General features: G+C 42.3%; 1 protein-coding gene across 8 annotated transcripts in view; it reads left to right on the top strand.

Moving 5' to 3' along the window:
• The window catches only part of WDFY3 (WD repeat and FYVE domain containing 3), a 378,134-nt gene that overhangs the window by 192,381 nt on the left and 158,592 nt on the right, over positions 1-27,161 (top strand). For all 8 annotated transcript variants that reach the window (XM_059722254.1, XM_019479325.2, XM_059722256.1 and 5 more), the window contains 4 exons: positions 5,192-5,659; positions 10,382-10,480; positions 23,420-23,613; positions 26,408-26,865. In XM_059722254.1, the coding sequence (XP_059578237.1) occupies positions 5,192-5,659; positions 10,382-10,480; positions 23,420-23,613; positions 26,408-26,865 (1,219 nt within the window). The remainder of the gene's footprint in view (positions 1-5,191; positions 5,660-10,381; positions 10,481-23,419; positions 23,614-26,407; positions 26,866-27,161) is intronic.

The following is a 27,161-nucleotide window of genomic DNA, read 5'->3' as shown; positions in this document are numbered from 1 at the left end:
CACACTGCAGACTCATGTTCATCTTGGAGTCCACTAGGACTCCAAGATCCCTTTCTGCTTCCGTTCTACCAAGCAGGTAATTTCCTAGGCAGTAGGTATGCTGGACATTTTTCTTCCCTAGGTGCAGCACTTTGCATTTCTCCTTGTTGAATTGCATTCTGTTGTTTTCTGCCCATATGTCCAACCTGTCCAGGTCTGCTTGTAGTTGTTCCCTGCCCTCCGGCGTGTCCAATTCTCCCCACATTTTTGTGTCATCTGCAATCTTGGACAGAGTACACTTCACTCCCTCGTCCAAGTCGCTGATGAAGATTTTGGAGAGTATCGGTCCAAGGACCGAGCCCTTCGGGACCCCACTGCCCACACCCTTCCAGGTCAATACCGACCCATCCAGTACGACTCTCTGGGTGCGACCCTCTAGCCAATTCGCCACCCACCGGACTGTGTAGTCATCCAAGTCACAGCCTCTTAACTTGTTTACCAGTATGGTGTGGGATACCGTATCAAAGGCCTTCCTGAAGTCTAAGTATACAACATCAACCACTACTCCTGCGTCCAGGCGTTTTGTAACCTGGTCATAAAAAGAGACTAGATTAGTCAGGCATGATCTACCTGCTACGAACCCGTGCTCGTTTCCCCTCAGCATAATTTGTCCTGCCGGGCTCTCGCAAACGTGAGCCTTGATAATTTTTTCAAAGACTTTGCCAAGGATGGAGGTGAGACTGACTGGCCTATAGTTGCCTGGGTCCTCCTTCCTCCCCTTCTTGAAAATGGGGACCACATTGTCCCTTTTCCAATCCTCCAGGACCTGGCCCGTGCGCCACGAGTGTTCAAATATTACCGGCAGTGGCTGTGCAATGACGTCAGCCAGTTCTTTCAGTACCCTCGGATGGAGCTCATCCGGGCCTGCTGACTTAAACGCATCCAGTTCCTCCAAGTGACTTTGCACCATCTCAGGGTATGCGCATGGCTGTCTGGCGCCCTGCTGCTGCCTCTCTACAATCCCAGTGAGAGCCTTGTCCTGCCCCTCACTTAGAAACACTGAGGCAAAGAACTCACTGAGGAGTTCAGCCTTGTCCCCCCTGTTCGTCACCAATTGCTTCTGCCCATTTAGTAGGGGTCCTATTCCACCCTGGGCCTTCCTTTTACTCCTTATATATCTAAAAAACAATTTCTTGTTATCCTTAACTTGGGATGCCATCCTCAGCTCCATGGTAGCTTTGGCCCGTCTAACTGCCTCCCTACAAGTGCGAGCAGAGGAGGTATACTCCTCTTTGGTAATCTCTCCCCGTTTCCACTTTTTATATGCTCCCCTTTTAGTCCTCAGGCTGCCCTGGATTTCTCTGGTCAGCCAAGGAAGCTTCCTGGCCCCTTTCCCTCTTTTTCCTCGCATCGGGATCATCTCCCTCTATGCCCAAAGGATCATTTCCTTAAGGTACAGCCACCCTTCCTGGGCTCCCATCTCTTCAAAACTCCTACTCTGCAGTGCGTCCTTGACTAATCGCCTCAGTTCATTGAAATCAGCTTTCCTAAAGTCTAGCACTTTCACCCTACTAGTTACCTTTCCCACTCGACGTCTTATGATGAATTCTATTATTTGGTGATCACTGTCCCCCAGGTGACTACCAATCTGTAGGTCCCCTACCATATCATCCCCCGCTGCCAATACCAGGTCCAGTAAGGCATTCCCCCTAGTGGGACCGTGGGTCCCTAGTGGGACCGTGGTGCCAAGAAATGCTCTGTTCACATGGAAACTCCTGAGAAGGATGTTGGGTGACATAACAGGGGCTGGACAGATATTTGACTGGAGTGTTATGACCCCGCACTCATTCCTGCCCGGGGCAGGGGGTTGGACCTAGTGATCTGTTTAGGTCCCTTCTGACCCTAAGCACTATGAAACTGAAATACATAAAGTTAGGTTTTGAAGTGGAGAGCTGCTCAATTCACAAGTTATGGAGGGGTTCCTTGAGTCTAAAAAGGTTGAGAACTACTGCTATAGAGAAAGCTAGTATGTCTGGGTCTTGTGCTCTGTTTATGCTTTAATCACATGCAGATATTTTTCTCTGTAGCTGTCAGTGTGTCTAGCATGTTTCATGAGCTGCAGAGTCGCTTTTTGATAAGTAATTTTTAAAACAAAAATGCAAACTAGTCATTAAGAAATAATTAAATGAATGTGTGACTGAAAATAGATGTATTAATTATGTAATTGTTGCAATTTATGTTTCAGAAGGTTTTGTTTCAACATCAAAATAAATATTAAAATAGAAAGGAATGAAACGCGGCATTTAGATAATTGTATTTTTTGTCAACATTGAGCAATTTAGGATGCATAATAAATGAAGATGGTGTTCTTGGGTACATACAAAATAAATCTTGGTTACTCTGTTTAAATCTGAAAAGAAAATATGGGTCATTAAAATTTGGTTTTGGTTAGTATTAGAAAATTAAATGTTCTAATAACATTTTTAAAGTAATGCTGTTTATAATGCAGGCTGGGTTCTAGGCTTTTGCTTTTGTTTCTAGAAGAGTTTTTTAAGAAGTCCTTCCAGAGTTGTCTTAAATAAGTTCTCCACTCTTGGATTTGGTCTCAGACCTGAAATTAAAAAGCCACACCTATCAGATTAGGAGCAATTTCATATTATGTATCTCTTCATAAAAAACCTGCATGCAAGTGATCAAGATCTTGAATACCTGTTGATTTTCAGTAATAAAAATATTTGAGAAATTTCTACTGCTAGAAACCATCTGGGAGTGGGAACAGTATAGGCATTCAGCCCATTCCCTGGACCAGACAACCCCTGATTTGGGGTATCATGAGAAGCATTGCCCCACTGCTCTACTCCTCTTCCAGACCAGACCAGGAGCGGGGCATACAGGCGTTCATTCTTGTGAGAGTTTCTCTCTCAAGGGAGATCTTTCAGATTGCCACTTGGAAGATTTTTCTCCTGGAGGGGTCATTTTTTCCTCCAGGAAAAAATAATGAACACTTGTTTACTTGTTTCTACTGGGAGAGTGGCAGTTCTGGTAGAATCATAACACCTGTGTGTAGCCTGAATTGCTTTAGTCTCTCTTGGGCACTTGTATAGGTTTTAGATGGTTGATAGCCAATATATGTTATGCTCTGGACTAAATTGATGAGCTTTCTTAAATGTTTACAAACAGTTGATTTCACTGGAGTGTTTTAGTAATCTGAACTAGGAACCCAGAAGCAATATGCTGGTTTCCAGTTCAGGCCAGAATGATTCTGTTTAATTGAGTAGTCCTCTAGTACTTTGCTACTTACATATATTGGCTTATTGGCAGGCCTGACCAGGGCCACATGTCATTCCAGGTAGAGTGTGAGGCTCACGCCCCTCTCGCCGCCTAGTCTGTCGGGGTCTGCCCCTCCCTTCAACTCACCTCCCACGACTTTTGATGTTAAACGCACTTTAAGAGGGGTCTGCAGTGGAGATCTTAGCATGGATGGGGTTTCCCGATAGACGGTGGTACTCACGGTCATTCGACATGATGTTCCACGGGGCTTCACCTCCCCTACACCCGGTCCACACGCCAGCCATTGGATGATGCGTTACAAATGTTTCCTGGCCTCATATGACAGCCTCAGACCGGTTCCAGGGTTCCGGTCGTTCTCCCTCCCTTCTGGAGGGAGCTTTCCTTTTTTTTAATAGAAAATATTCCTCCGGGTCAGGAGGAGCTGCAGGGTTATCTCCCTTATTCCAGCTCCTTCTCGGATTCTCAGCTGTTTCCTCTCCCTTACCACAAGCAGGGAGCTCCCTTGCCCCTGGAGTGCAAGCTCCTTCAGGTGTGTGCAAGAGTGCCTCTGCCTGCTCTCCTTGTCTGCCTCCTGCTCTGCCTCCCGCAGGAGGCTTAAAGCCCTTCCCTGGGCTGCCTGCTAGAGCCTCGCAGGCTGGGTTGCTTCCTCCCCATGCCAGAGCTCACCTCACGAGCTGCCAGCACGTGCTCGCTCTCTCCCTGTCTCCGCTCCAACAGGGTTTTTAAATCTTCCTGCAGCGGCCGATATGGCCGCTGGGATTGGCTCAGCTGTTCCCCTTGCTGGGAACAGCTGATGCCACAGCCAGCATAATGCCGGTTCGCACGGCTGCAGCTGCGAACGTGGCTCCTGCTCCTGCTGCTCTCCAGGAGGTACGTACGCCCCTCTGGGGGCTTGCTTCTGGGGTCTGGGGTCCGCGGGCTCTCTTCTCTCCCCGTTGAGAGCCTGTGGGGGCACCTCGCCGCCACACAGAGATATATACAGGTTTCTCTTGCCAACTGCTGGGGTTAGGTTCCTCAAAGTTCCTATGGTTGGCAAGACAAAAGGCTTATGGGAAAAATGACAGGTGGTGGGCTGACTCATGGCCACGGAAAACCGTGGTTACTCAAAACTGCATACCATGGTAGCCAAAATGGTATATAGAATATTAAGTGTGGATATGCAAAACCGTGGCTGGCAAAACCATGGTTGGTGAGGGAAACCTGTACTAAAATAACTCCTGCCCAATGCAGTTATATTCTGGAACTAAGCAAGAACAAGATCCTAACAAAAGGAAGACCATGATTTGTTGTGCTAACCCTTTTTCTCCGTGTGTGACTTCCAAACAGGTGAGAGATGAAGAAAGCTATATATATTAGCTTTTAACTGGGTCAGATCTTTTGTTTTGGTCAGCATTTTTTGTTGTGTTTCGAGGTATTATTGAGAAGAAAGAAAGAAGTGTTGCTTATCGCTTTAAACTAAGTATGCCTGCAGCATGTGAAATGCTGTAGATAATGGATGCAGCGTAGTATACTGAACTTGTTACCCATTATGATCCAAATGTAGCAATTGGACTTTAAAAAAAAAAAAAAAAAGGAATAGTCTGAGCCATAGCCTATTTATTCAGATTTTAGTTTCAATTTGAATTTTATATTTTGATTTTTTTCAAGTTTACTTAATGTTTATTTCAATTTTAATACCACTGAATTCATTTGCCGTTATTGTCAAAGAGGTGATCGCTTAAATATCAGTAAATGAGCAATTTCCATTAATAATTGAGTTCAGAGAGGAACTTCTTATATAAGTTTTCTGTGCTTTTGCTTTTGCAAAAAATCACTTTACTACAATTTCTCTTTGTACTTATTTTATTACAGAGAACATATGTTCGTTCATATGTGTTCCTTAATAAACTGTTTGATCTCCTTCCCCTCCCTGCCATTTTAGGTCACAGTGTGAGAAATATTCAAGCCTTCTCTGTCCTCCAGAATGCATTTTTGAAAGCAAAAACTAGCTATCTTGCACAAATCATCCTTGATGCCATCACAAATATTTATATGGCGGACAGCGCAAACTACTTCATCTTGGAATCCCAGCATACTTTGTCCCAGTTTGCAGAGAAAATTTCCAAGATTCCAGAAGTGCAGACCAAATACTTCGAGATGCTGGAGTTTGTCATCTTTAGCTTGAATTACATACCTTGTAAAGAACTGATTAGTGTCAGCATTCTCTTAAAATCCAGCACATTGTATCAGTGTAGCATCGTTGCAATGAAGACTCTTCTTAAGTTCACCCGTCATGACTACATCTTTAAGGACGTCTTTAGGGAAGTGGGACTTCTGGAGGTGATGGTAAACATTTTACACAAATATGCAGCCCTTTTGAAAGATCCCACTCAAGCTCTGAATGATCAAGGTAGAGTAACTTTTTTGTTTTTACTTATATATTTGACTAGCTGGGAAAGGAGATTAGTTTTTGTGAGCGGGAATATAGGTCTAGACACCTGACTTCTATTTTTCAGCTCTACCAGTGACTTGCTGTGTAACCCCAGAAAGCTCAGTTAAATTGTCTGTTTTTTCATGTAAAGCTAGGAAAATATGTAACCACCATTAGTGTTGAGAGTTTCTCTGGGAAAAGTGCTAGACAAGTACAAAATATTTAATAAAATCTATGTGGTAATTTAGATTTTCCATTGTTTAAAAAGTCTTTATGATATTGCATTATAAAGCTTACTTAATAGAGAGCCGAAGTGGGAAGATGGGCAGTATCCGTGGTATAATTATGTCCTGTCTTGCATGATAACCCACTTGTTTGCTATGTGGAGTCTCATCTAATTAAGTACCTTGAAATGGTGGAGTTTCACTTTTGCATAGAAGTAAGAGACAATGCTTGCAGAAAGCTTCAGATGTTCAGGGCCTCCGTTTTGATAAGCACGTACAAAAATGACTCCCACCAAGATGTGTGTAACAACATTCCACAGTTATACCATATAACTACTTAAGGTGTGAACTGAAGAATATATACTTTAGCTACAATTGCATGTTCCGTTTATTTATTCATCCTGTAACACGTTTACTGCATCTGTTATCTGTGTCAAATGGGCATACAATATCTTAATAAAATACATCAAACTGGTCAGAGCCATTATAAATACCTAGAAAAAATATTCCATAGTGAAATATATTTAATAAATTGTCTTCCAGCATGTTTTGAAGGGGCGTTTAAATACAGTTGGTAGCAGAATACTAGAGGTACTTATTTCCATTGCCTGCAACTCCAGCTAGAAAACACTTGTGGCTGCCAACAGATGGACCACATCAATATATGGTCAGGAGCAGTAGACAGTCTTCTGAAAGTGCTGTGGGATTTTTAATAACTACAAACTATTAGGTTTTCTTTTAAGAATATTGTCTTGAAGTCCATAAAATTCTTCACTTATTATTTTTTTTAAAAGACACACACCACTTGTGTGTGCAATTCTGATGCTTGTTGAATTGTCAGCACTGTTTAATGCATGTCTGATTATTTCTTGGATGTGCTCTATCCAAATATTGAAAAGGAGAAAACCTTGTTCCTTTGAAATTATGGGATCCTATGCTTTGGTGATATTGCTGCAAGAAATTGGTTTGGGGGTTAAGTAGTAATGGACATAGCTTCATAGTCTACTTCATGTTGTCAGATGCTCATCACTTACATCTTAAACTTTTTTTTGGATTTTTGTAATTCACTTCTAAAATTAATGTCTAACTTTGTACTCGGTTTTGTAATAAATTCTTCGATGGGCTGGTTTGAGGAAAGGCAAAAGCTTGACTTTTTGATACAGATGACAATGGTATTTTAAAATATTTGGTAATGTACATTCATTTTTAATAAATACATTTCATGATAGCTTTCTTTTTTTGGATTTTTTTTCTTTTCACACTTAGAAGTAACGTGTAAGTTGAATAAGTGCAAAATGCCCATAATTTGTTTAAAAACTATTGTTTCTGTTTCACTGTAGTGTGCAGTAGGTTTTTCATTAGATATAAAGAGTTCTTAAAAGAAAAAAAGCCTTTTAAAGTATAGTCTGGCTCAGCTGTCATACAAATGAGGGGCTAATGCCATCAGCTAGGACGCACATAAAAAGTGTTTCATGTTTTTAATGTCCTTGAGGTTTTTTTAAGGGACAGTGACTAGCTATAATAGATATACCAGCCAGTTTTTTGATACTCTGTTGGGTGTTAGCTTCTAGAATAAGGCCCCAAAACTCCAGACCCTTTTGTGATTTTTTTTCCTCTACACTGGCCTCATAGGCAGCGTGGCGAATGACAAAGCAGTTATATTTTTATATTGATGGTATGCAAGATTTACCTCTTATTGCCAGCGGAAAGTGAGTCCTTGATACAGAGTGCTTCATGCTGTTACTTCATTACTACAGAGTCTTTGCCCTACCGTTTGCTATGATCTGTGCTACCAAGCAATAAATAAATCAGCAACTTTACACTTTGCAAGAATAGCGCTTTAAACTGTTTCTCATAAGGAAAACCCACCCTTTCATTAGTCAGAGCAGTATGCATAGGCATAGTTACTGGTGTATAGGAACAGCTTGGTGGGATGGAACCTAAAGAACCAACATGCTTTTGCAAGTCTGGTCAGACAGTAAAATGAATATAAAACTAAAAAATGTTTGAGGCCATTTTCCTCCCCCCAGCCCATAGTTTTTTCTCTTTCCTTTGGTAGAACAGGAACATAGTAGTTTAACATAGTGATGATACTTTTTTGTTGTTTTGGAAAGGGCTGACAGTTTGCATCCCCACTGCAAATTTAAAGTGTTACACATATTTTTGTTCTCCTGTGTGGATCTCATTTACAAGTAAAGTAGACATTGCTTGCTTTTAGCTTTTGAAGGATTGCTGCCTGTCCATTTGTTAAAATTAACGTAACTCTCCTGGGCATCCTTTATATAAACAAGCCACAGTGTGGTTAAAAGTGTGTTGGAGAAAGAGTTCCAAAAAAAAATTAAGAGGGAGTAGGTGAGAAGAATAAATTTCCTCTCTCTCTCTCTCTCTCTCTCTCTTCCCCCCTTTTCGTATATATTACTGTATTTACTCAAATATAAGATGAGGTTCTTCCCCTCCCTCATCAGCATGGAGGAAAAAAAGCCCTTGTATTTTAATGAGATTTCCTTGTATACATATACAAGACATTGGCTATCATTCAGCTGCTGCCAAAAGCACCATGTGCTCAGTAACGGACACCAACTGTGAAGCTGATCTAAATGCGGCTAACACTGAGCAGGACTATAAAACACGTAGCCCACATTGGGCAAGCATACTGATGGGAACCTTGCGTGCGTGCATGTGTGTATGTGTGCATCCCTTATAAAAGTGGGCGAGTGTTCTCTCCACAGGGAAGTGGCACCAAAAAGGCAAAGATGCTGATGGGAACCTACCACAAGGATAGGTTAGTACTGTCTATCTATATAAGATATGTGGTTGTACCCATTTAGTGCAGTCCCCATCAGTGCTGACTCCTTTCAAAGTCATGGTGAGACACTACACTGACTATGTTTTGACTTCCTTTTCATTCCCACAGCTGAGCTGTGCATTTCTTTCTCATTTCCAGTGTTGGTTGTTTCTTCCACAGCCTCAAATGTCTTGCGAACATCATGAAACAGGGCCCCAAACAGTTCATTCAGAATTCCTCAGTCACCCCGCCCTGCCTGATGTATATGATTAATGTGACCCTGCCCTCCATGAGGTGAAGCTGGACTAGTTGCTCTGTACCTCATTTGCATATACATTTTTGGAGTATCCCTGGTCTTGTGACAAGGACACACGGTTCTGGTCATGAGTGGGAGGCTGATTAGCATATGGATCCTTTGTGGGGCTGTCTGGAGGACAAACACATGCTGAGTTGTAGGGTCATCATGCTTGAAATGCTGTCAATTCTGGTGAGACCAAGCCCAATAAACGCTACAGTACAGGTTTCCCTTGCTTTATGTGGGTTCTTTGTGTGAATTCACTCTTATGCAATGACTCTTTTTATACCAAAAATTCATTATTTGCAAGGTAAATTCACTCTTATGCAATCGGTGTGGTGGAAACCTGCAGTCAGCTGCTTTGTGTGGTGCATTGTGGGAGTGACGCACACCAGAATATAGTCTCCTATGTGGATCTGTGCTCCTCACTCGTTGTCTGCGACACGTGTTTTGATAGTTGCCATCCCCATTACGATAGTGCCCTGTGCTTGTGTGTACTGTTTGCAGTTGGTGAGTACCACAAAATTGTCTTGTAAAAGTGGTAGAAATGGGTCTGAGGGTCAGTACAGTTGAGGTCTTGGAACGTATCCCTATTTGTTACATTGTAAAGTGGGTTCCCTTTACGTGAATTCAAGTGATGCGTCGTTTTCCAGGAACGCATACACATCATAAAGCGAGGGAAACCTGGAAATCATGAGCCTTTTGGCTTTGGATTAATATCATGCATAGTTTGTACTATATATAAAAAGGTATGTAATGTAGGTATAAAAGTACTGCTTAAAAGTGTGTTTATGGTGTACCTGTGCTAGAACTTGCAGCAGTTTAAAAAAAAAAAGTCAAATGTATCCAACTGTGGTTGAATTAAGCCTATGGTAATATACAAATCACTGCAGGTATGTTTATTTCAAGGTTAGTGTTTTCAAATTTGCTCGTCATTTCCATGTGCTCAGGGAGAACAGGGTCTGATATTAAAGTGGGGAGAAGGAGAGTGGACTGCTAAGGGAAGAAGTTGAGGGGGCAGAGGGCAAGGGGCTACTTGACCCTCCAGACTTGTTTTCCCCTTCTGTAAAAGTGGGAAGGGGACAAATTCAAGGCCATTCTCCAATAATTAGAATCTATAGCTGGAAAAAAATAATTATACGTTTTTCATATATAGAATCTAAATTATTGGCGCGTTGTCTTATTTGGGATTATCTTATATTTGAGCAAATAAAGTGTATTGTATGTACACATACACTAACATACATACACATTGTTTTTATAAAGGGAAATTTATCTTTCTCACCTACCCCCTTTTCTGGATTCTACATAGAAAACTTTCTCCAACAAGCTTATATTACACACACTTATATATTGTATATAAATCAGTGCAGTGAACTTCTGAAATTTATTTCTAGGGGATTCAAGAAACAGTTCTTTGGAGGACCAAAAGCAGCTAGCCTTATTGGTTATGGAAACCTTGACTGTACTTCTACAAGGATCAAACACAAATGCAGGTAATTAAATAAACTGTTGATTAAATGGATAAATACTTAAATCTAAACGGCTTGCTTGAAGTCAGGGTGGTCTTGATGACCAGTCTAATTTTCTGGGCATTCATATAAAATAGAGTGCTTTTCAACTTGAAATACAGTGTATCATAATAATGTTTTGTGTTTTTGGTTTTTTTTTTTAAGTGCTTTCTTGTATCTATTTTTCATGCTCAAGATCTGTCCAGAATTCTGGCTGTTAGTCGCCTATTTACTGTTGTCTGTTGTGGAAATTGAAAATACGCTTTTTACATGACTTCATTGTAGTTGTACTTTGTTTTCTGTTATGTTTTCAACAGAATAGTTTGTTTTTTAAATTTAATTTTATGCTTAAAGGACTCTAAAAAGGGCTTTAAAATGCTATAATAATGTCAAATGCCATATTAGCTACTGGCCCCATTTTGAAAAATTGTAAATATGCTTGTTAACAATTGTTAACCAGACTTGATACTGAACTTGGGGTGTATGCAAATACTTACATTATGTGCAAATATAAAGCTAAACTTAATAGACCATTAACTGAGCCAGATTGTATCCTTATGCATTTTTAAAAATTGGACCATATCCAAGTAACTGGTCACCTTTCTTATTGTCCATCACATCTTCAGTATATGTCTAAGGCATGTTAAAGTTATCTCTACAGCCTTACAGAGAGGGAATGGAAGATGACAACTGCTTTAAAATGCTGTCTCTAAAATATCTTTCACTGACTTTTTTTCCTTCAGTTGTGACTAATGTTTCAGGTAACACTGTTGCCCTGTGAGGTCAGGCCAACTCTCAGGATCTCAATATTGCGCTGTTAGACAGGAGGGTGTGACACAATTGCACATATACAAACACACGAATCAATTGCACACGCACGCATATACACACCCCCCCCAACTCAGGAACATATACATCTAAACTAGCCTAGGCACATGCATACCTATCACCAATTCAAGCACATATACTATACACCCCAAAAATTAGACAAAAAATCAATTGTCCATACCTGTCCAGGCAAGGTCAGTCCTGTTCCAGAGGGCTCCAGGTGTTCTTACCGAGCATGTGCAGGCTGGCACAATGGTGGGTTGCCTCATCTTTTGTTCCTTGAATGCTGAGGGTGGTTCCAAGGGCTGGGTCATTGGTCCAGGTATTGGTGTTGATGGTTCGGTCATTCAGAGGGAGCTGTTTTTTAGACCTACTGCCATTGTCTCTCAAGCACCCTCATTTATTCCCATTCATTCAGGAACCAAGTTACATAGGTGGGGTAGGTGTGAGTCATGGGTTACACTACTGGGCCTGGGAACAGGATGGAGACTTGATAAACAAAATGGAAACTTGACATGACTTATGGTAATCATATAGTACCAGTAAAACAGTAATATAGAACAGAAAAAATCAATATAAACATAATAATTATACAATATAAAGAAGGAGAAAAAAACAAAACAAATACAACTTGCTACCAAAATAGAATGCTGAAGCTTATCCTACGTCTTAGCTCACATATACTTATCTACAGGGAATACAGAGGGAAAGAAAGTCAGAAATGGTTTGGGGAAGGGGAGGAAATGCATTTTAAAAGAAAAAAAAAAAAGAAAAACTGGGGGTTTTGCTACAACACTAGGCCCCTTTGAATATTTATTTTTGTTTGAGAAAAACAAAATAGAATATGTATAAATTAACAGATTTTGACTTTTTAAATGAAAGCAATCTTTAAAACAGTTAATCTGTATTGGCACAATGCTGTTTTTCCAGTATGCCAGACACAGCACATTTTTTTTTTTTTCCTGCTTCTGTAAGTCAGGCTGGTGGTTCAACTGCAGTATGTAGGCAGATGAAAGAATCACTTTAACACTTCAAGGAGGATACTTTGCTCAGCAGCCTTTATAGGCAGCCAGATTTGTTTTCTAAATTGTTTGTGTTAAAACATGTTCTCTGGATATATAAATCAGTCCTTGGCTTAGGTTTTCTGAACACAAACAAGCTAAAAAGCAGTCCAACAGCTCATAAAAAAACAAATGTTAAACTTGATGGTGTAGCATGTACCTGTTAAAATCATTTCAGCATAATTCATTTGCCAGACTGCAAGATAATTGCAGAAGAGGGGAAAGGATGAAATTGTACATGATGTTTCATTTGTCAAAAATTTTTTTCATATTTTAGCTGTAGATGATCCTGTATGTCATGCTCCTAGTGGTCTCTTCTAAATCAGTGGTTTTCCACCTTTTTTGTACCAGGACACATTTGTAAACGTGAATGGCCAGTTTTGACCCAGTGCCCTGCACTCCTGACCTGCTGCCTCCTGCCACCAAGTCCCAGCCCCCCAGTATAGGGGGCAGGGGGTAGGTGTGTGGAGCAGGGGGACATGGGGGCATCCCAAGCAGCCCCTCGCTGGCTAGAACTCTGCCAGCCTGCAAGGGAAAAGCCTCGACTTCCCATGGTTTTCTCCTTTAAAGGAGAATTCATTTTTAGAGTTTGTTTGCGACCCTTTCATATATTCTTGCAAGATACTTTTGGATCACAACACATGGGTTGAGAAAGGTTGTACTATGGCACTTGTGCTTTTAAGTGTTTCTGACACTTTTTACCCTACTATGTTTATTTAAATAAACTGTTTTTCAATCGGGTAGCTGTTCACTTTGGAACTTTAAAGTTTTGAACAGTGAGAATAGAACTGTACATTTGTTTTGAACACCATGCATTACAGCTGCTCAAGTGTGGGTTGGAATATGTCTGTCTTCACATGTCACATGAATATTTTTCTCTGTCAACATAGTGAGAGAGAAGACTGTTCCATAACTTACTGCAAAACAGTCCCATAGTTGATAAAGTGTCATGGTGTAGCAGCAATCGTGCTTTTATAGAGGAAACATGCCAGTTATGTTTAGAAGATACAACATGAATTACTGAATTGCAGATTAGCAAGCAAACAGAGTTAAAAAGCATTTTCAGTTCATTTGCTTGTTCAGTCTTTGCAGTTTGATGTATGACAACACACCTTTTGTAAAAGTAATAGAAATTTTAGTAATACTGTACCTTGCTATTGTATATAAATTGTATAGGAAATCTGCCAAACCTTTGTGATGAATACACAGGATCCAGGTTCGCTGCACCCCAGACTTTGGTTTTCTGACATCCCTAGTGCCTGGGGATCCCAGGATCAAGTAACCTCTCCCTAGTCCCAAGGCCAATATGCACCAGGGGTTTCAGAAAGCCTTGTGTACAGCTCAGCTGCATGTAGTTTTTTTTAAAGGTCCCAGCAGGCTGGGACCCCAGAACTGGGGACAGGCTCCCCAGCTGGGCTGTACACAGTTTTTACTTAACACAGTACGTAGAGACCCTGAGATTGGAGAGCAGCAGCCTGACCTTGGGGTTTGTGCCACAATGTAAAAACCCTGCAGGGTTGAGGTTTAATGTCCCCATCAAGGGGAGGACCTTCAGCTCTCCCTGCCCAGAGCCCCATAATCCTCTGTGCCCAGCAACCCAGCCAGAGTTACTAGGTGCAGGGTTTTGACAATTGACTGAGTTTGCTCCCTGGCTGCAGTCTATTAGCTGATTGTTGGGCACCCTATTAGCTTGAAATTTTGTATTTTTTTCTGAGTACAAAAATGAATTTCAAGTTTTGAAACTTACAAATCATTTTAGTCATTTTTTTGAAATATTTGAAAAATATGATGGCTGCAATTCAGAAATGGTTTCATGTGTTTCTGCATTTGGGCAATTTAAATTACACTTTAAGAAGTGGGAACAGGACATTTCAAAGTTGGCATAAACTGCAGCCTTGGCTAGAGTCTGACCTTTCAGGTTGGATGAGTGGTGCGGGGACTGGTCTCTGGGCCATATGAATGGTGTGAGGCCAGCTCTGTGGACTGGACTGGGTGGTGCTGTTAGGGCTCCAGTGCCACTGCTGTTGCCCGGGTGCTTGGTAGCCAAGCTGACGAGATCTGCAGCACTGGAGTTACAATAACCCTGCAATGCCTTCTCATGGCTGGAGTTAAGCATCGGTGCAAGAGCTTGCAGCATTAGAGCCCCAGCAGCACTTTGGGAAGAATCCTGACATCCAGTGGTGGCAGCCAAATGCCCAGGTGAGAGCAGTGGTGCTGGACCCTCACAAGAAGTCCATCTTGGGTCCTTGGCTACAGCCATGAGAACAAGCCACAATGCCAGGCTTCTTCCCATGGTGCTGCTGGAGTTCCAGCACCATCAGTCTCACCCAGACACTTGGCTGCAGCTGCAAGAAGGCTCCCTTTCCCCCAACAAGGTTGTATGCAACCTACAGGCTATATGTTGGATGCCCCTGGGCTACTATCCAGCAAATTTTTTAAATCTTGTTTAAGAATGCTTAGATGCATTCAAAAAGTGTGTGTGTGTGTGTGTAGCAGATATTTTTGCTTACCGGGATTCTGGAAGCACTTGTACATATGTTCACCAATAAGCATATAGGGTTGTTGGTTGCAGCCATGTTGGTCTAAGGATATAGGCAGACCAAGATTCTTTGGGTAGATTTGATATCTTGTATTAGACCAACTAAGTAGTTGGAAAAATTGTTCTTTGCAACTTGCTTTGCAAAATTTGTGCTTTGCAAACATGAAACTTGTTCTTTGCAAGCTTTTGGGCACAAACACAAAAGGTGTTTGTGCCTGAAGGCTTGCAAAGAACAATTTTTCCAGCTATTTAGTTTGTCTAATAAAAGGTATCACATCTACCCAAAGAGCCTTGTCTGCCTCAGTAAGCATATGAAAATTTCTTGTAGCATCAGTAACCCCAGTCATGTAACAGTTGAGCAGGATCTCTCGGGATCAGTGTGAAAGTGTTCACTTAAGTTCTCCCCATACACATAAACCAAACATATCTTGGATAAGTTTATAAAGCTGGACAATCATTGATTGCTACAGACTGTAACACTCTCAGTTTTAATTCCTCTTCTGTCAGTCCCTAATCTATGTACCTTCTTTTAAATCTGTTCCATGGAACCATCAATAACAGCTTCCAGAACCTGGAGGAACTGAATGTGTGATCACTAATTTCTATATTTAAATGGGTCTGTGGTCTAAAAGTAACTGTAACAAATGTACTATATTTGAAGATGTACTATATGTCAAAGAACAATTCACATCCTCAACGAGTAGCACTGGGTCAGAGGAGGGGCAGACTGAAGTGTTCTGGGTCAGAATACAAGGGGGTTGGGGGGGAAAAGGGACTTAACAGTGGGGGTCTACTACAGACTACCCAACCAGGGAGAAGAGCTAGACTGGGAATTCTCAGGTCAGGTCACAGAGGCAGTTAAGTCAAAGGATGTGGTCATCATGGGTGACCTAAACTATCTGGACATTTGGTGGGACAAGCAGTCAGCCAGGTCTGACTGCTCACGTAGGTTCTTAGCTGTGTTACAGGACCTCCATCTAACCCAGGGGGTGCACAGTCCCACCAGGGGAAATGCCTTGTTAGACCTGGTCCTGGCCACAAGTGACGACCTGGTGAGGGGACTGCGGGTGCTCAATCACCTGGGTGATAGCGATCATCGCCGATTGGAATTCACCATCCAGCGCAGGGTGGCTAAGGCCCGCAGCAAGACAGCAGCCCTGGACTTAGGGACAGCGGATTTCATTGAGCTAAGGAGACTAGTCAGGGAGGCACTGAGGTCCCGGAGGGGTGGGGATATGGGAGTCCAAGAAGAGTGGTTGTTCCTGAAGGAGAGGATCCTCCAAGCCCAAAGGGTGGCAATCCCAACACGGATCAAAGGGGGCAAGAGCGCACAAAAGCCCCCATGGCTCATCAAAAGCATCCAGGAACGTCTCAAAGCGAAGGAGGAGGTGTACACCCAATGGAAGGGAGGGGCCATCACCAGGGAGGACTATACCTCTGTTGCTTGGGATTGTAGGGGGGCTGTTAGGAAGGCCAAGGCAGAGATGGAACTGGGACTAGCAACCCGGATCAAGGATAACAAGAAATCCTTTTTTAAATACATAGTGGGTAAGAAGAAGGTTTTGGGTAATGTGGGGCCTCTGCAGGACACGCTTGGAAATCTGGTGGTCTCACCAGACGACAAAGCTAACCTACTTAACAATTTCTTTGCCTCCATTTTTCTGAGCAGAGACCAGGTCATCCTCGCCACCAGGATCCCCGATGGTCCCAGGGGAGTCACAGCCAGGCCCAGGGTCAGAGAGGACCTAGTCAGGGAACTTATGGTGGGACTGGACGTGTTCAAATCAGCAGGTCCTGATGATCTTCACCCCAGAGTGCTGAGGGAATTGGCAGAGGTCAATGCAGGACCCCTGGCACAGCTTTACAAGCACTTGTGGTGCTCTGGCGAGGTGCCAGAGGACTGGAAAAGGGCCAATGTGATCCCCATTTTCAAAAAACGAAGGAAGGAGGACTCAGGAAATTATAGGCCTGTTAGTCTTACCTCGGTCCTGGGGAAGCTCTTTGAGAAAATTATCCAGATGCACATCTGCAAGGGGCAACCAGGGGAGTGTATGCTTAGGGGCAACCAACATGGGTTTATTAGAGGCAGGTCCTGTCAGACCAACCTGGTGGCTTTCTATGACCAAGTCACAAAATCCTAGGACTTGGGTGTCACAGTGGACGTAGCCTTTCTGGACTTTAGGAAGGCCTTCGACACTGTCTCTCACCCCATTGTTGTAAAAAAAATTAGGAGATTCTGGTGTCGATGCCTACACAGTCAGATAGGTCGCCAGTTGGCTGGAGGGCCGCACCCAGAGAGTGGTGGTGGATGGGTCATTTTCGACCAGGAGGGATGTGGGTAGTGGGGTCCCCCAGGGCTCGGTCCTTGGGCCCGCACTGTTCAACATCTTCATCAGCAACTTGGACAAGGGAGTGAAAAGCACCTTATTCAAATTTGCACATGACACCAAGATGTGGGGAGAAGTGGGCATGCTAGAAAGGAGGGACAGGCTGCAGTTGAGTCTGGACAGGTTACAGGGGTGGGAGGATGAGAATAAGATGGGATTCAATACTGACAAGTGCAGGGTACTGCACCTAGGGAGAAAGAACCAGCAGCATACCTACAAGCTGGGGAACTCACTTCTTGTCAGCACAGAGGCAGAAAAGGATCTTGGAGTCATTATAGACTCCAAGATGAACATGGGTCACCAATGTGGGGACGCAGTCAGGAAGGCTAACCGCACCTTGTCATGCATCCACAGATGCGTCACGAGTAGGTCCAAGGAGGTGATCCTCCCCCTCTATATGACATTGGTCAGGCCGCAGTTGGAGTACTGGGTCCAGTTCTGAGCACCACACTTCAGGAGAGGGTCCAGTGAAGGGCCACTCTCATGATCAGGGGGTAGCAGGGCAGGCCCTACGAGGAGAGGCTAAGAGACCTGAACCTGTTCAGCCTCCACAAGAGAAGGCTGAGGGCGGATCTGGTGGCTGTCTGTAAACTGGCCAAGGGAGACCAGCAGGCAATGGGAGAGTCCCTGTTCCCCCAAGCACTACTGGGAGTAACAAAGAATAATGGCCATAAGTTGATGGAGAGTAGATTCAGGCTAGATATCAGGAGGCACTACTTCACAGTCAGGGCGGCTAGGATCTGGAACCAACTTCCAAGGGAAGTGGTGCTCACTCCTACCCTGGGGGTCTTCAAAAAGAGGCTAGATAGACACCTTGTCGGCGTCGTTTGACCCCAGCATTCTTTCCTGCCCATGGCAGGGGGTCAGACTTGATGATCTGCTCAGGTCCCTTCCAACCCTACCAACTTATTAAAAAAAAAAAAAAAAAAAAAGTGTTTGTGAAATGTCATGCATGTTTCCCTGAGCTAGCATTATTGAGCGTTTGATGTTCATAAACCACTAAAGAGAGGCTGTCTAATCTTACTATTTGTATAGTTGCATGAGTTAAGAAGTGTGACATGGATGTGGGGTTGTTGGTTGTAGCTGTGTTGATCTCAGGACATAGGCAGGCAAGGTTCTTTAGATAGATGCAATGTCTTTTATTAGACCAACTGAATAATAGGAAAAAAGTTCTTTGCAAGCTTTTGGGCACGCTTCGTCAGGAATAGGGGGGGGTCTGCTGGTGTTGTGTTCTCCAAGTTAGAAAAAAACCTAATTTATAACAAGTAGGTCTGTGAAAATGCCTGATATACAAAATTCTAGAAAATAAGAATTGGAAGGGACCTCAGGAGGTCTAGTCCAACCCTCTGCTCCAAGCAGGACCATCCCTAATGTAGAGCAGGAGTGTTAAACACCTAGCCATGTAGTTCTGTACACTCGTATGATAACCATTCAAAGAGGACAAATGAGACTTCAGGAAGGACAAAGGCTAATTCATATCTAGCCTTTGTGATCAAAACCTGAATGGTTGGGAGAAGTAAACACTGAGAATTTACATTCACATAGTGATGCATATTGGGTGATGAACTGAAGTGTTGAGTGAGGTCTGCCAGACAGGGGAATTGCTTTTTAAGGGAAATAATCTTCTACCCAAATAGTGTTTGATTAGAACTGGAAGACTGGACTAGTAATCTTTATCTGACAATATGAAAATATTTCTCCAGTCATAAATGGGTCAGTAAAGATGCCCGACTGGTCAAATGAAGGTCCAGTAGAGGGATAGACGATTATATGCCCAATACTTGATCTTCACATATTCTGTAGAAGAATTGAATTGGCCAGATAAGGGCTAGTATTTAAGCCCGGCCATGGTAGCCAGAGTTTGTCTAAAGCTTCCTGGGAATAAGATGCTTTGGTCCCTCAGCCAAAAGACTAAGGAGAAACTGCATTCTTGGGTTTAAAATCATAGTATTGTTCTGATCATTTTTGTATTTCTGTGTGTAACTCGACGTATGGTTACTGATTTATATGTTTACCCATATTTTTATGATAGATCCTTTTGTTATCTTTTGTAACCCACTTGTTTTCAGTGCCAGTTATGATTTAAGACCATAGAACCATCCAGTCAGGCCTCTTGCAAAGAAGGGTCCATCTATCTTTTCTGAGTACGTGACTGAACAAGAGTGTGATTATTCTTATAGCTGACAGAATCCCCTCTTACAAGAGTTGACAAGGTCTGGATGAAATAAATTTAGCTGAGGTGCCATAGGCTAGGGAGGTGACTTTCGAAGCACCTCAGTCTGTTCTTAGTGGTCAAGCAACAAATGGCAGAGATAGGTTTGGAGTGGAAGGGCACCCCAGAAGGTGTGAGAGTGCCTCAGGAGCATGTGTGTATCACAGTTGAATAGATTCAATGCTGTCCACCTTTGTGTTAAGAAAATTGAAGCTGTTGTAGAGCTTTTTTGTTTTTGTTTGTTTTTTGATGGTGTTTTGTTTTTTGAGCAACAAAAACTTAAGCAAAAACTGTATTCAGGTACACTGAAGTTCAACCTTGAGATTGAGCCCCCCCCACAACAGCTTATAGTCCCTGCTGCCGGTGGCAGTAGCAGCAGCAGCAGGCAGTGAGCCCTTGAGGTGCTTCTGGCCTACTGCAGGCAGAGCCCTCCATTGGTGCGCAGCTCCGGCTGAATCATGGGAGCTGCACTTGGCGGCATGGAGCTGGCCCGGCCCAGCCCACTGGCATGGGCCTTCAAGCCAGACCCGGCTGGCTACTTGCCAGTCTGTGGGGCTCTTGGCATTGCAGGCGAGAGGTGCACACCACCAGCCCAGGTCAGCTCTGTGCCTCCACGTGGGGCTTCCAGCACTCTAGCAGAAGAACCCCTAGAGAAGAACCCCACTTGATGTACTTCCTAGTTCAACAGTGAGCCACTTTGAGAGTTATTTCCACTTCCTTCCTCCCTTTTCCCCCAGCAGTTGAGCACCTGTTGTATGGTAATTTAATCTAAGTTACACTTTATTACCTTGCCTAAAAATGTCATAAAGACCATGTCAAAATCCTTACTAAAATTGAAATGCATCACACTGAATTGACCTAGGTGAAAACATTACCCTGTTAAAAACAGAAAAAAGTTCTCATAGATGCCACATACAGGCATTATTTTTCTACTAGGACAGTCACTGCTCTCCTGGTAGAAATTGTGTATGTACAAGTGTTCATTCAATTTCTCTTATGGGAAACCTGTCTCTTTTGGGAGAAACATCTTCCAGGTGTCAACCAGGAAGATCTCAGTGAGAGAAAGAACACCTGCATATTCCCCTCTTGGTCCCGTCAGGAAAGGGAGTGGAGCAGCAGAGCAGGACTCCTCTTGCTTCCCTAGGTGAGGGACTCCCTGGTTGGGGAAATGGTCAGTCTCCTCCTGGACTGGAACAGCAGGCCAAAGTCCCTCCACCAGTGTCCAGACCCAGTGTCCCCAACTTGAGTGGCAAGTGGGGTAGGTAGAGGGTTGCCCCACTGCACCCTGCTACTTGGAGCAAAACAGAGAAACAGCTTCTCCTTGCTCCAGTCTCACTCCTCAGACCACGGTCCATGGTCTCAGGAGCAAGGAGGACCTTTGCTTTCAGGCTCTACTCCCCTCCTAGCCCAGTCTACAGGAGGGGAGTGGAATGGCTGGGAAAGACTCCTTGCCTGTGTCCCAGACCAGGGACACCCTGGTCTGGGGGAAGGCATAGGGAGTCTTTGGAATGGGAGGAGTGGAGTAGCACCTTTTTGCCATGCCTTCCCCAGACTGAGATCACCTGGTCTCAGGAAAGCATGTGAAGTAAAGGAGAGGCTGAAGGGCTGTACTGCTATAGGCTGAAGGGCTGTACTGCTCCCTTTACTGGTAGGATTTCTATCAGTGGAAATTTGAGAAATTTCCATCACTAGAAATGAACTCTTGTTTTTGGCTAGAGAGATCTGTTCAGTAGCGGACAAAACAGCAAGTAAATTAGGCTGTTTTAAGGAGGTTTCAGAGAAGAATAAAAGCTAATACTACTAGTTAAAAGGTGACAGAAAATATTTAGATGTGTTGAACTCCTATGTAAGGAGGGATTTAGAGAATCCAGATTATTTCATTCTCAAGAGAGTAGGAAAAGATATTCAGTGTATATGATATGAGTGGTGCCTGTAATGGATTTTGAACTGCTCTGTACTTTTTTTTAAGTACAGGCAGTCCTCAACTTGCAATGTTTCAAGTTGCAACGTTTCGCCCTTACAAAGTTTATAAATTGACACCCTGTTTCAACTTTCTGACGTCAGTTTCAACTGTACAACACTTGATCTGACCCCACGCCACACCAGCGAACAAGTTCGCTGCGTTGCCCTTCTCCCTGGAGAACACCTGTCCAAACTTCCTTGGACATTTTCTTTAAGAAAGCAGCCACACTTCAGCCAAGACTCCTGAGAAGACTCCAGCCAAGAACCCTTCAAAAAGTCCAGCAAAGTCACCTCAAATAAGTCCTTCCAAATAAATATGATTGCTATTTACAATATAAAAACATTAATGTAGCTATATTACTCATCTGTAATGACTGAGTACAAAATTCTGGGTTATTTTTGGTGAAATTTGGGTATCAGCCCTTGGTTCAGGAACCAACCCCCCATTTATAACGTTGTTTCCTATGGGGAAAATCAGTTCTGAGTTGCAATGTTTCGACTTAAGACGTAGTTTTCAGAAACCAATTGTGTCATAAGTCCAAGGACTGTCTGTATATTCTTTGGCATTCGGTCTAAAGAGTCAAGAGACAGCTGAGTCTCTGGATAGCCTGATAGGAGGCATGGCTCAGGCAGATTCTATGCAGCCAGTATAGGTAACTAATGGGATAGTCTAGTATGGTAACTATGGCATTTCTGAAATCATTTCAAGTTTAATATAAGAAATGTTGTGTTTGATAGACAGTGTCTTGGAGAACAATTGCTTTCTCAAGCTTTGGTTTTACCAGTGGCATTATCATTGTTCATAGAAGCTAGGGCTTTCTGAAGTTGACAGTGTATTTATTGGAATAAAATAATGAATTGTTATGTTTACAGCATCTCCCTAACAATTATAGGGAGAATATTGTATGGCCCATTATTTTAAGTATGCCACAACTAGAGGTTTTGAGTATCAAAAACAAATATTTGTTTTCTCATCCAAGAGGTAATCCAGAATGCTTTTGTGGATTTGATGAGAATCGTATTTGATCTGCCTTCTTGACTGTAGTATTGTGCATACAACAATATCATATTGCAAGTGGAGCCAAGAGATTCCAGATACTGTCATTTAATAAGTGAGAAAATGAAAAGATAAATGACTGGAAACCCCCTACCATATCTATCTATCTATCTATCTATCTATCTATCTATCATCGCCACTCATATCATGATATATCTAGACAGATAGATATCTTTTTAAACAGTTATTTTTAAAAAAGGAAGAAAACTTATTTTAAAGTCAAAAATAACTCTGGTTTCATTAAGTAAGTAATTTATTAATGTAGGCCTACTCTTTCTTGATGAATACCAATAGGATTGGTATATATTCTGGTTACACATAATTAAACTACTGAAAGTACTGAAAAAAGCTGAGCTCACCCTCTGCTATTACTACTAATTTAGTTGTATTATAATAATGGCCACAGATGTATTTAGAACTTGGGTACTTTTGTGTATATTAAGACAATCCTGGGCCCTAACAGTTTATAATCTGAGAAGTCTTGGAGCAAGGAGAAAATAGTTTCCTGTTTGTCCTGAATAGTCAAGTTTATGTGGTCCTTCTTTAAGAGAGATGCATAGGTTCCTAGAATTGGTCTAAACTCTAAAATTATTTTTTATAGTAACTTTTTCAGTATAAAATATTCCAGGAGATAATGTAATTTGAATTCTAGTTGAGGTGTGTTAAATTTGGGGAGAAATACAAGCAATTATGGACTTACATGTGATTACAAAAGAAAAAAAGGGTCTCTGAACCCATGCTGGTAGAATCAAGCAAGCAAAAAAAAAAAAAAAAAAAATCAAAGAAAAAAAGGTCTGTTTTTCTTATACTTCACTTTAACAAAGAGAAGATTTTACCAGTACTTTTATGAGCCCCTTATGTTTTGCTTTTTACTACAGGTATTTTCAGGGAATTTGGTGGTGCAAGGTGTGTACACAATATAGTGAAGTATCCACAATGCCGACCGCATGCACTGATGATTATCCAGCAATTGGTGTTATCACCTAGTGGGGAAGATGATATGGGCACTTTGTTAGGGCTAATGCACTCAGCTCCACCTACAGAACTACAGCTGAAGACAGATATATTAAGGGTAAGTGCAACATACCTTAATATATTCACTCAAAAACTGCTCACGAAGTTATTTAAACTTAGGACTGTACACTGTAAAGTTACTTTAACATTATTACTGGGTGGTATTCATAGACTGAAAACAGTCTGACTTTAGAATTAAAATCAATATTTTCTCTGTGTAAATCAAACAATGAGTTCTTGAATTGGCAAAAATGAATGCCAGTGTTACTTCCGTTGCTTGCTGAAGAACTTGTAATCATTATTGATGGATAGGAAATCTACTTTAATCACCCCTGACTGTAAAGCATTATTTAAATACATTTAAAAAGCCCCACATATTTAATACAAAAGTAACCTAGCTAATATTTTTTAGTGCAATGTTGGAATTTTTCTGAGCAAAATCTAAATTTTTAAACCTAGCTAATAGTTTTAGTAGCCACTATATCAGCTCAGAGAGTAGGAGAAGTTTCAGACTTGCATAGTGGTATCCTCTTAATAAGAGAACAGGGGTCACACTCAGGACTTGCACCATGTTCTTGCCTAATTTTGTTTGGAGGTTCTGCATGAGCCAATTTATTTATTGCCCAGCTTACTTCCTTAGACTTACATAGCCTTATTCAGAGCTAAACCTATTGATACTTTTATAATTTATTTCTAATTTTTATTATTTTAATAATTTATAATTTATTATCAATTTAAATTACAGATCATCAAAAGTGGTTTTTATTTGTATAAGATGTATTGTGGCTAAACTGACAACTCAACTAATTTGTAACATGTTATACAAATAATACATTTCATTCTGGTAGAACTCAGTTAGCCTCTTCTGCCACTTTGAAGACTGCCCTTATTTCTGAAGTCTATAGGGCAGGTATAATATGAAGCTGAAGTTCAAATGCACACATTTACAAGATAGTGTTCTTTGGTACATGCTTCCAGATCTTATGTCCATTTTGGCAGGGCTTTCTTCTAATTTAAGTACTAACCACCTCCAGTCAGAGATGATTAGATTTTTTTCATAACAAGATCAGAATCTATGTGGATGGTGACTTGAATTAAAAACAGTCATTTGAAAACACACTTCATCTGGATTCCACAACCAACTGCTTTGTCCACTGCTAAAGTTTTGGGTTCCTGTGGGATACTGTACTGAAAGAATGGAGGAAGGGTTGGGTCTACTTAGCTGCTTATCTCTGGAAAGGGAGGAAATGAGGGACAGCATAGATCAGAGGTTCCCAACCCCTGGGCCCACAGCCCAATAACGGGCCACGAAGGGTTGGCTGCCTAACTGGAAGTCCAGAAGTGACCAGCAATGACTTAGTATAAAAAAGGGTTGGCTGCCAGTCCACAGTAAGCTGGTCACTTCTGGACTAGAAGTGACTCTCTGCAAACTAAATAACCCTAGTTCTTTCAGCCTTTCCTCATAAGTCTTGCATCCCTCACCTCTAATCATCTATGCTCTGCTGGACTCTTTCAATCTGTCCATACCTTCCTGGAGTGTAGAGTCCAAAACTGGCCATAATGCTTCAGGTAAGGCCTCACCAGTAGTGAAATCTGAAGCTTGGTGTGAGTTGTCTCTAGTCTGTCTTCCTACATTACACAATGAAGGCACTGAGTGGAGACTCTCTGATCAGTATTTTAGCTGCCACAGGCAGTCACTTGTGTATTACGTTATGCAGAGTCCTTAATCTCTTATTTACCATCTTCTCCTGTCTATGAAATGGAGCTGCTTCCTTTTTTTCACGCTGGATTATATATTTAATTGTCTATGTAGGGCTGTCTAATTGCTAGCCCATGCATGTGGCCCACAAGGAGTTAATGTGCAGCCCCTAGACCAGTGCTTCCGAAACTTTTCCTCAGCATGACCCCATTTATGGCCCCATTTTCTCAGCCTGACCGCATTTCTTCAGCATGGCCCCACACTCCCAACCCACAGCCCCCCACCCCCGCAACTCCATCTGCTGAATTTGCAACCCCATTTGGGGTTATGACCCACAATTTGGGAACCACTGCCCTAGGTTCTCACAGGTCCACTGCTCCTTTCATTGCTTGCAGGGGGAGTCTCTAAGCTGTCTTCTTCCTCAGGCTCATTCCACTCCTGCCTTCACCCTAGGGAGAGGGGTGGCACAGCAGTATAGAGAGTTGAGAGGAAGTCCAGGGCTGCACAAGAGGCAGCACGGCACTGGGTGTCCATGTGGTGCAGCAGTTGATATGGGGGGAGCATCTGCACAGCATACCTGCTGTGGCCCCTGTAGCCACCACTAGTGTAGCCCCCTAGGGCTTTGATGTTGGACAGCCCTGAGCTAGTTTTTTGGGTTAGGGGCTGTTATGAGTTTGGACAGTACACAAAGGGTGCTTGTGATGTAAAAAAACTCCCCCCACAATGGCAGTTTACTTTAAACTCGGTGCATTCCCACACTGAGCCCCACATGTGCCCAGAAGAGGCAGTGGGTTACTTCAATCCGGCTCACCTGATGTCTGTAAAGTTTGGGTGCTTTAGTGGGGCTTTTTTGGTGTTTTTATCTAGTAGCTGATTGAATCAGCTTTAGCTACAAGCACCAAAAAGCCCCACTGCGTTGCCCAATCTTTACAGATGCTGCAGAGCCGGGTCGAAGTAACTCAATGGTTCGTCCGGGGGTGGTTCTTAAATCTGTACGTATCAGTTTCTGTTGCTGCTTTTATATATATTTTTATTATGGTAGTGTTTCACTAAGTGTACTAGCAGAACAAATAGAAAATGTTCGTCTTGCTTTAAGTTATTGTTAATAATGCCTACTATTTTTGGTTTTGTTTTGTTTTTTTAATACTTCTAGGCCCTGCTCTCAGTACTGAGAGAGAGTCACCGCACAAGAACTGTTTTTAGAAAAGTTGGTGGATTTGTATACGTCACATCTTTACTTGTCGCTATGGAAAGGTCCTTGTGCTCACCCCCTAAGAATGGCTGGGAGAGAGTAAACCAGAATCAAGTGTTTGAACTGCTTCACACTGTGTTCTGCACGTTGACTGCAGCGATGCGCTATGAACCAGCCAACTCTCACTTCTTCAAAACAGAGATCCAGTATGAAAAGCTGGCAGATGCTGTCCGATTACTTGGCTGCTTCTCAGACTCAAGAAAAATAAGTCCCTTGAATGTCTTTCCTTCAAATACACAGCTATTTCAAAGACTGTTGGAGGATGACCTAATTTCCATGGACTCTGTGTCACCCATGCTAAGGCATTGCAGTAAACTTTTTATTTACCTCTACAAAGTAGCCACAGATTCTTTTGACAGGTATGAGGTCTGTTTTTCTATTGCCTAAAAAATTAGCTGTTTCTAGAAAACTGTTGCTTGCAAAATTTGATAGTTCCCTCTTGATTTACTTATCTGTTTTTTTCATTCAGAAAGATGACTTTTGTCTTCTAATTGGATACAATGTTTACAGACATGGAAAAAAAAAACCACAGAATTTTAGTTTCAGCTCAGTGCACCCCTGCACCAAATGCAACACGTACCCAGAAGAGGAATCGCATCAGTTTGACCTGGCTCCTGAGCATCTATATAGCTCACATACTTCAAGGAGGGCTTTT

The sequence above is a fragment of the Alligator mississippiensis genome, chromosome 2, assembly GCF_030867095.1.
Source record: "Alligator mississippiensis isolate rAllMis1 chromosome 2, rAllMis1, whole genome shotgun sequence".
Classification (NCBI taxonomy): Eukaryota; Metazoa; Chordata; order Crocodylia; family Alligatoridae; genus Alligator; species Alligator mississippiensis.
The sequence above is the reverse complement of the archived record's forward strand: the minus strand, read 5'-3'. Positions and strand labels throughout refer to the sequence as shown.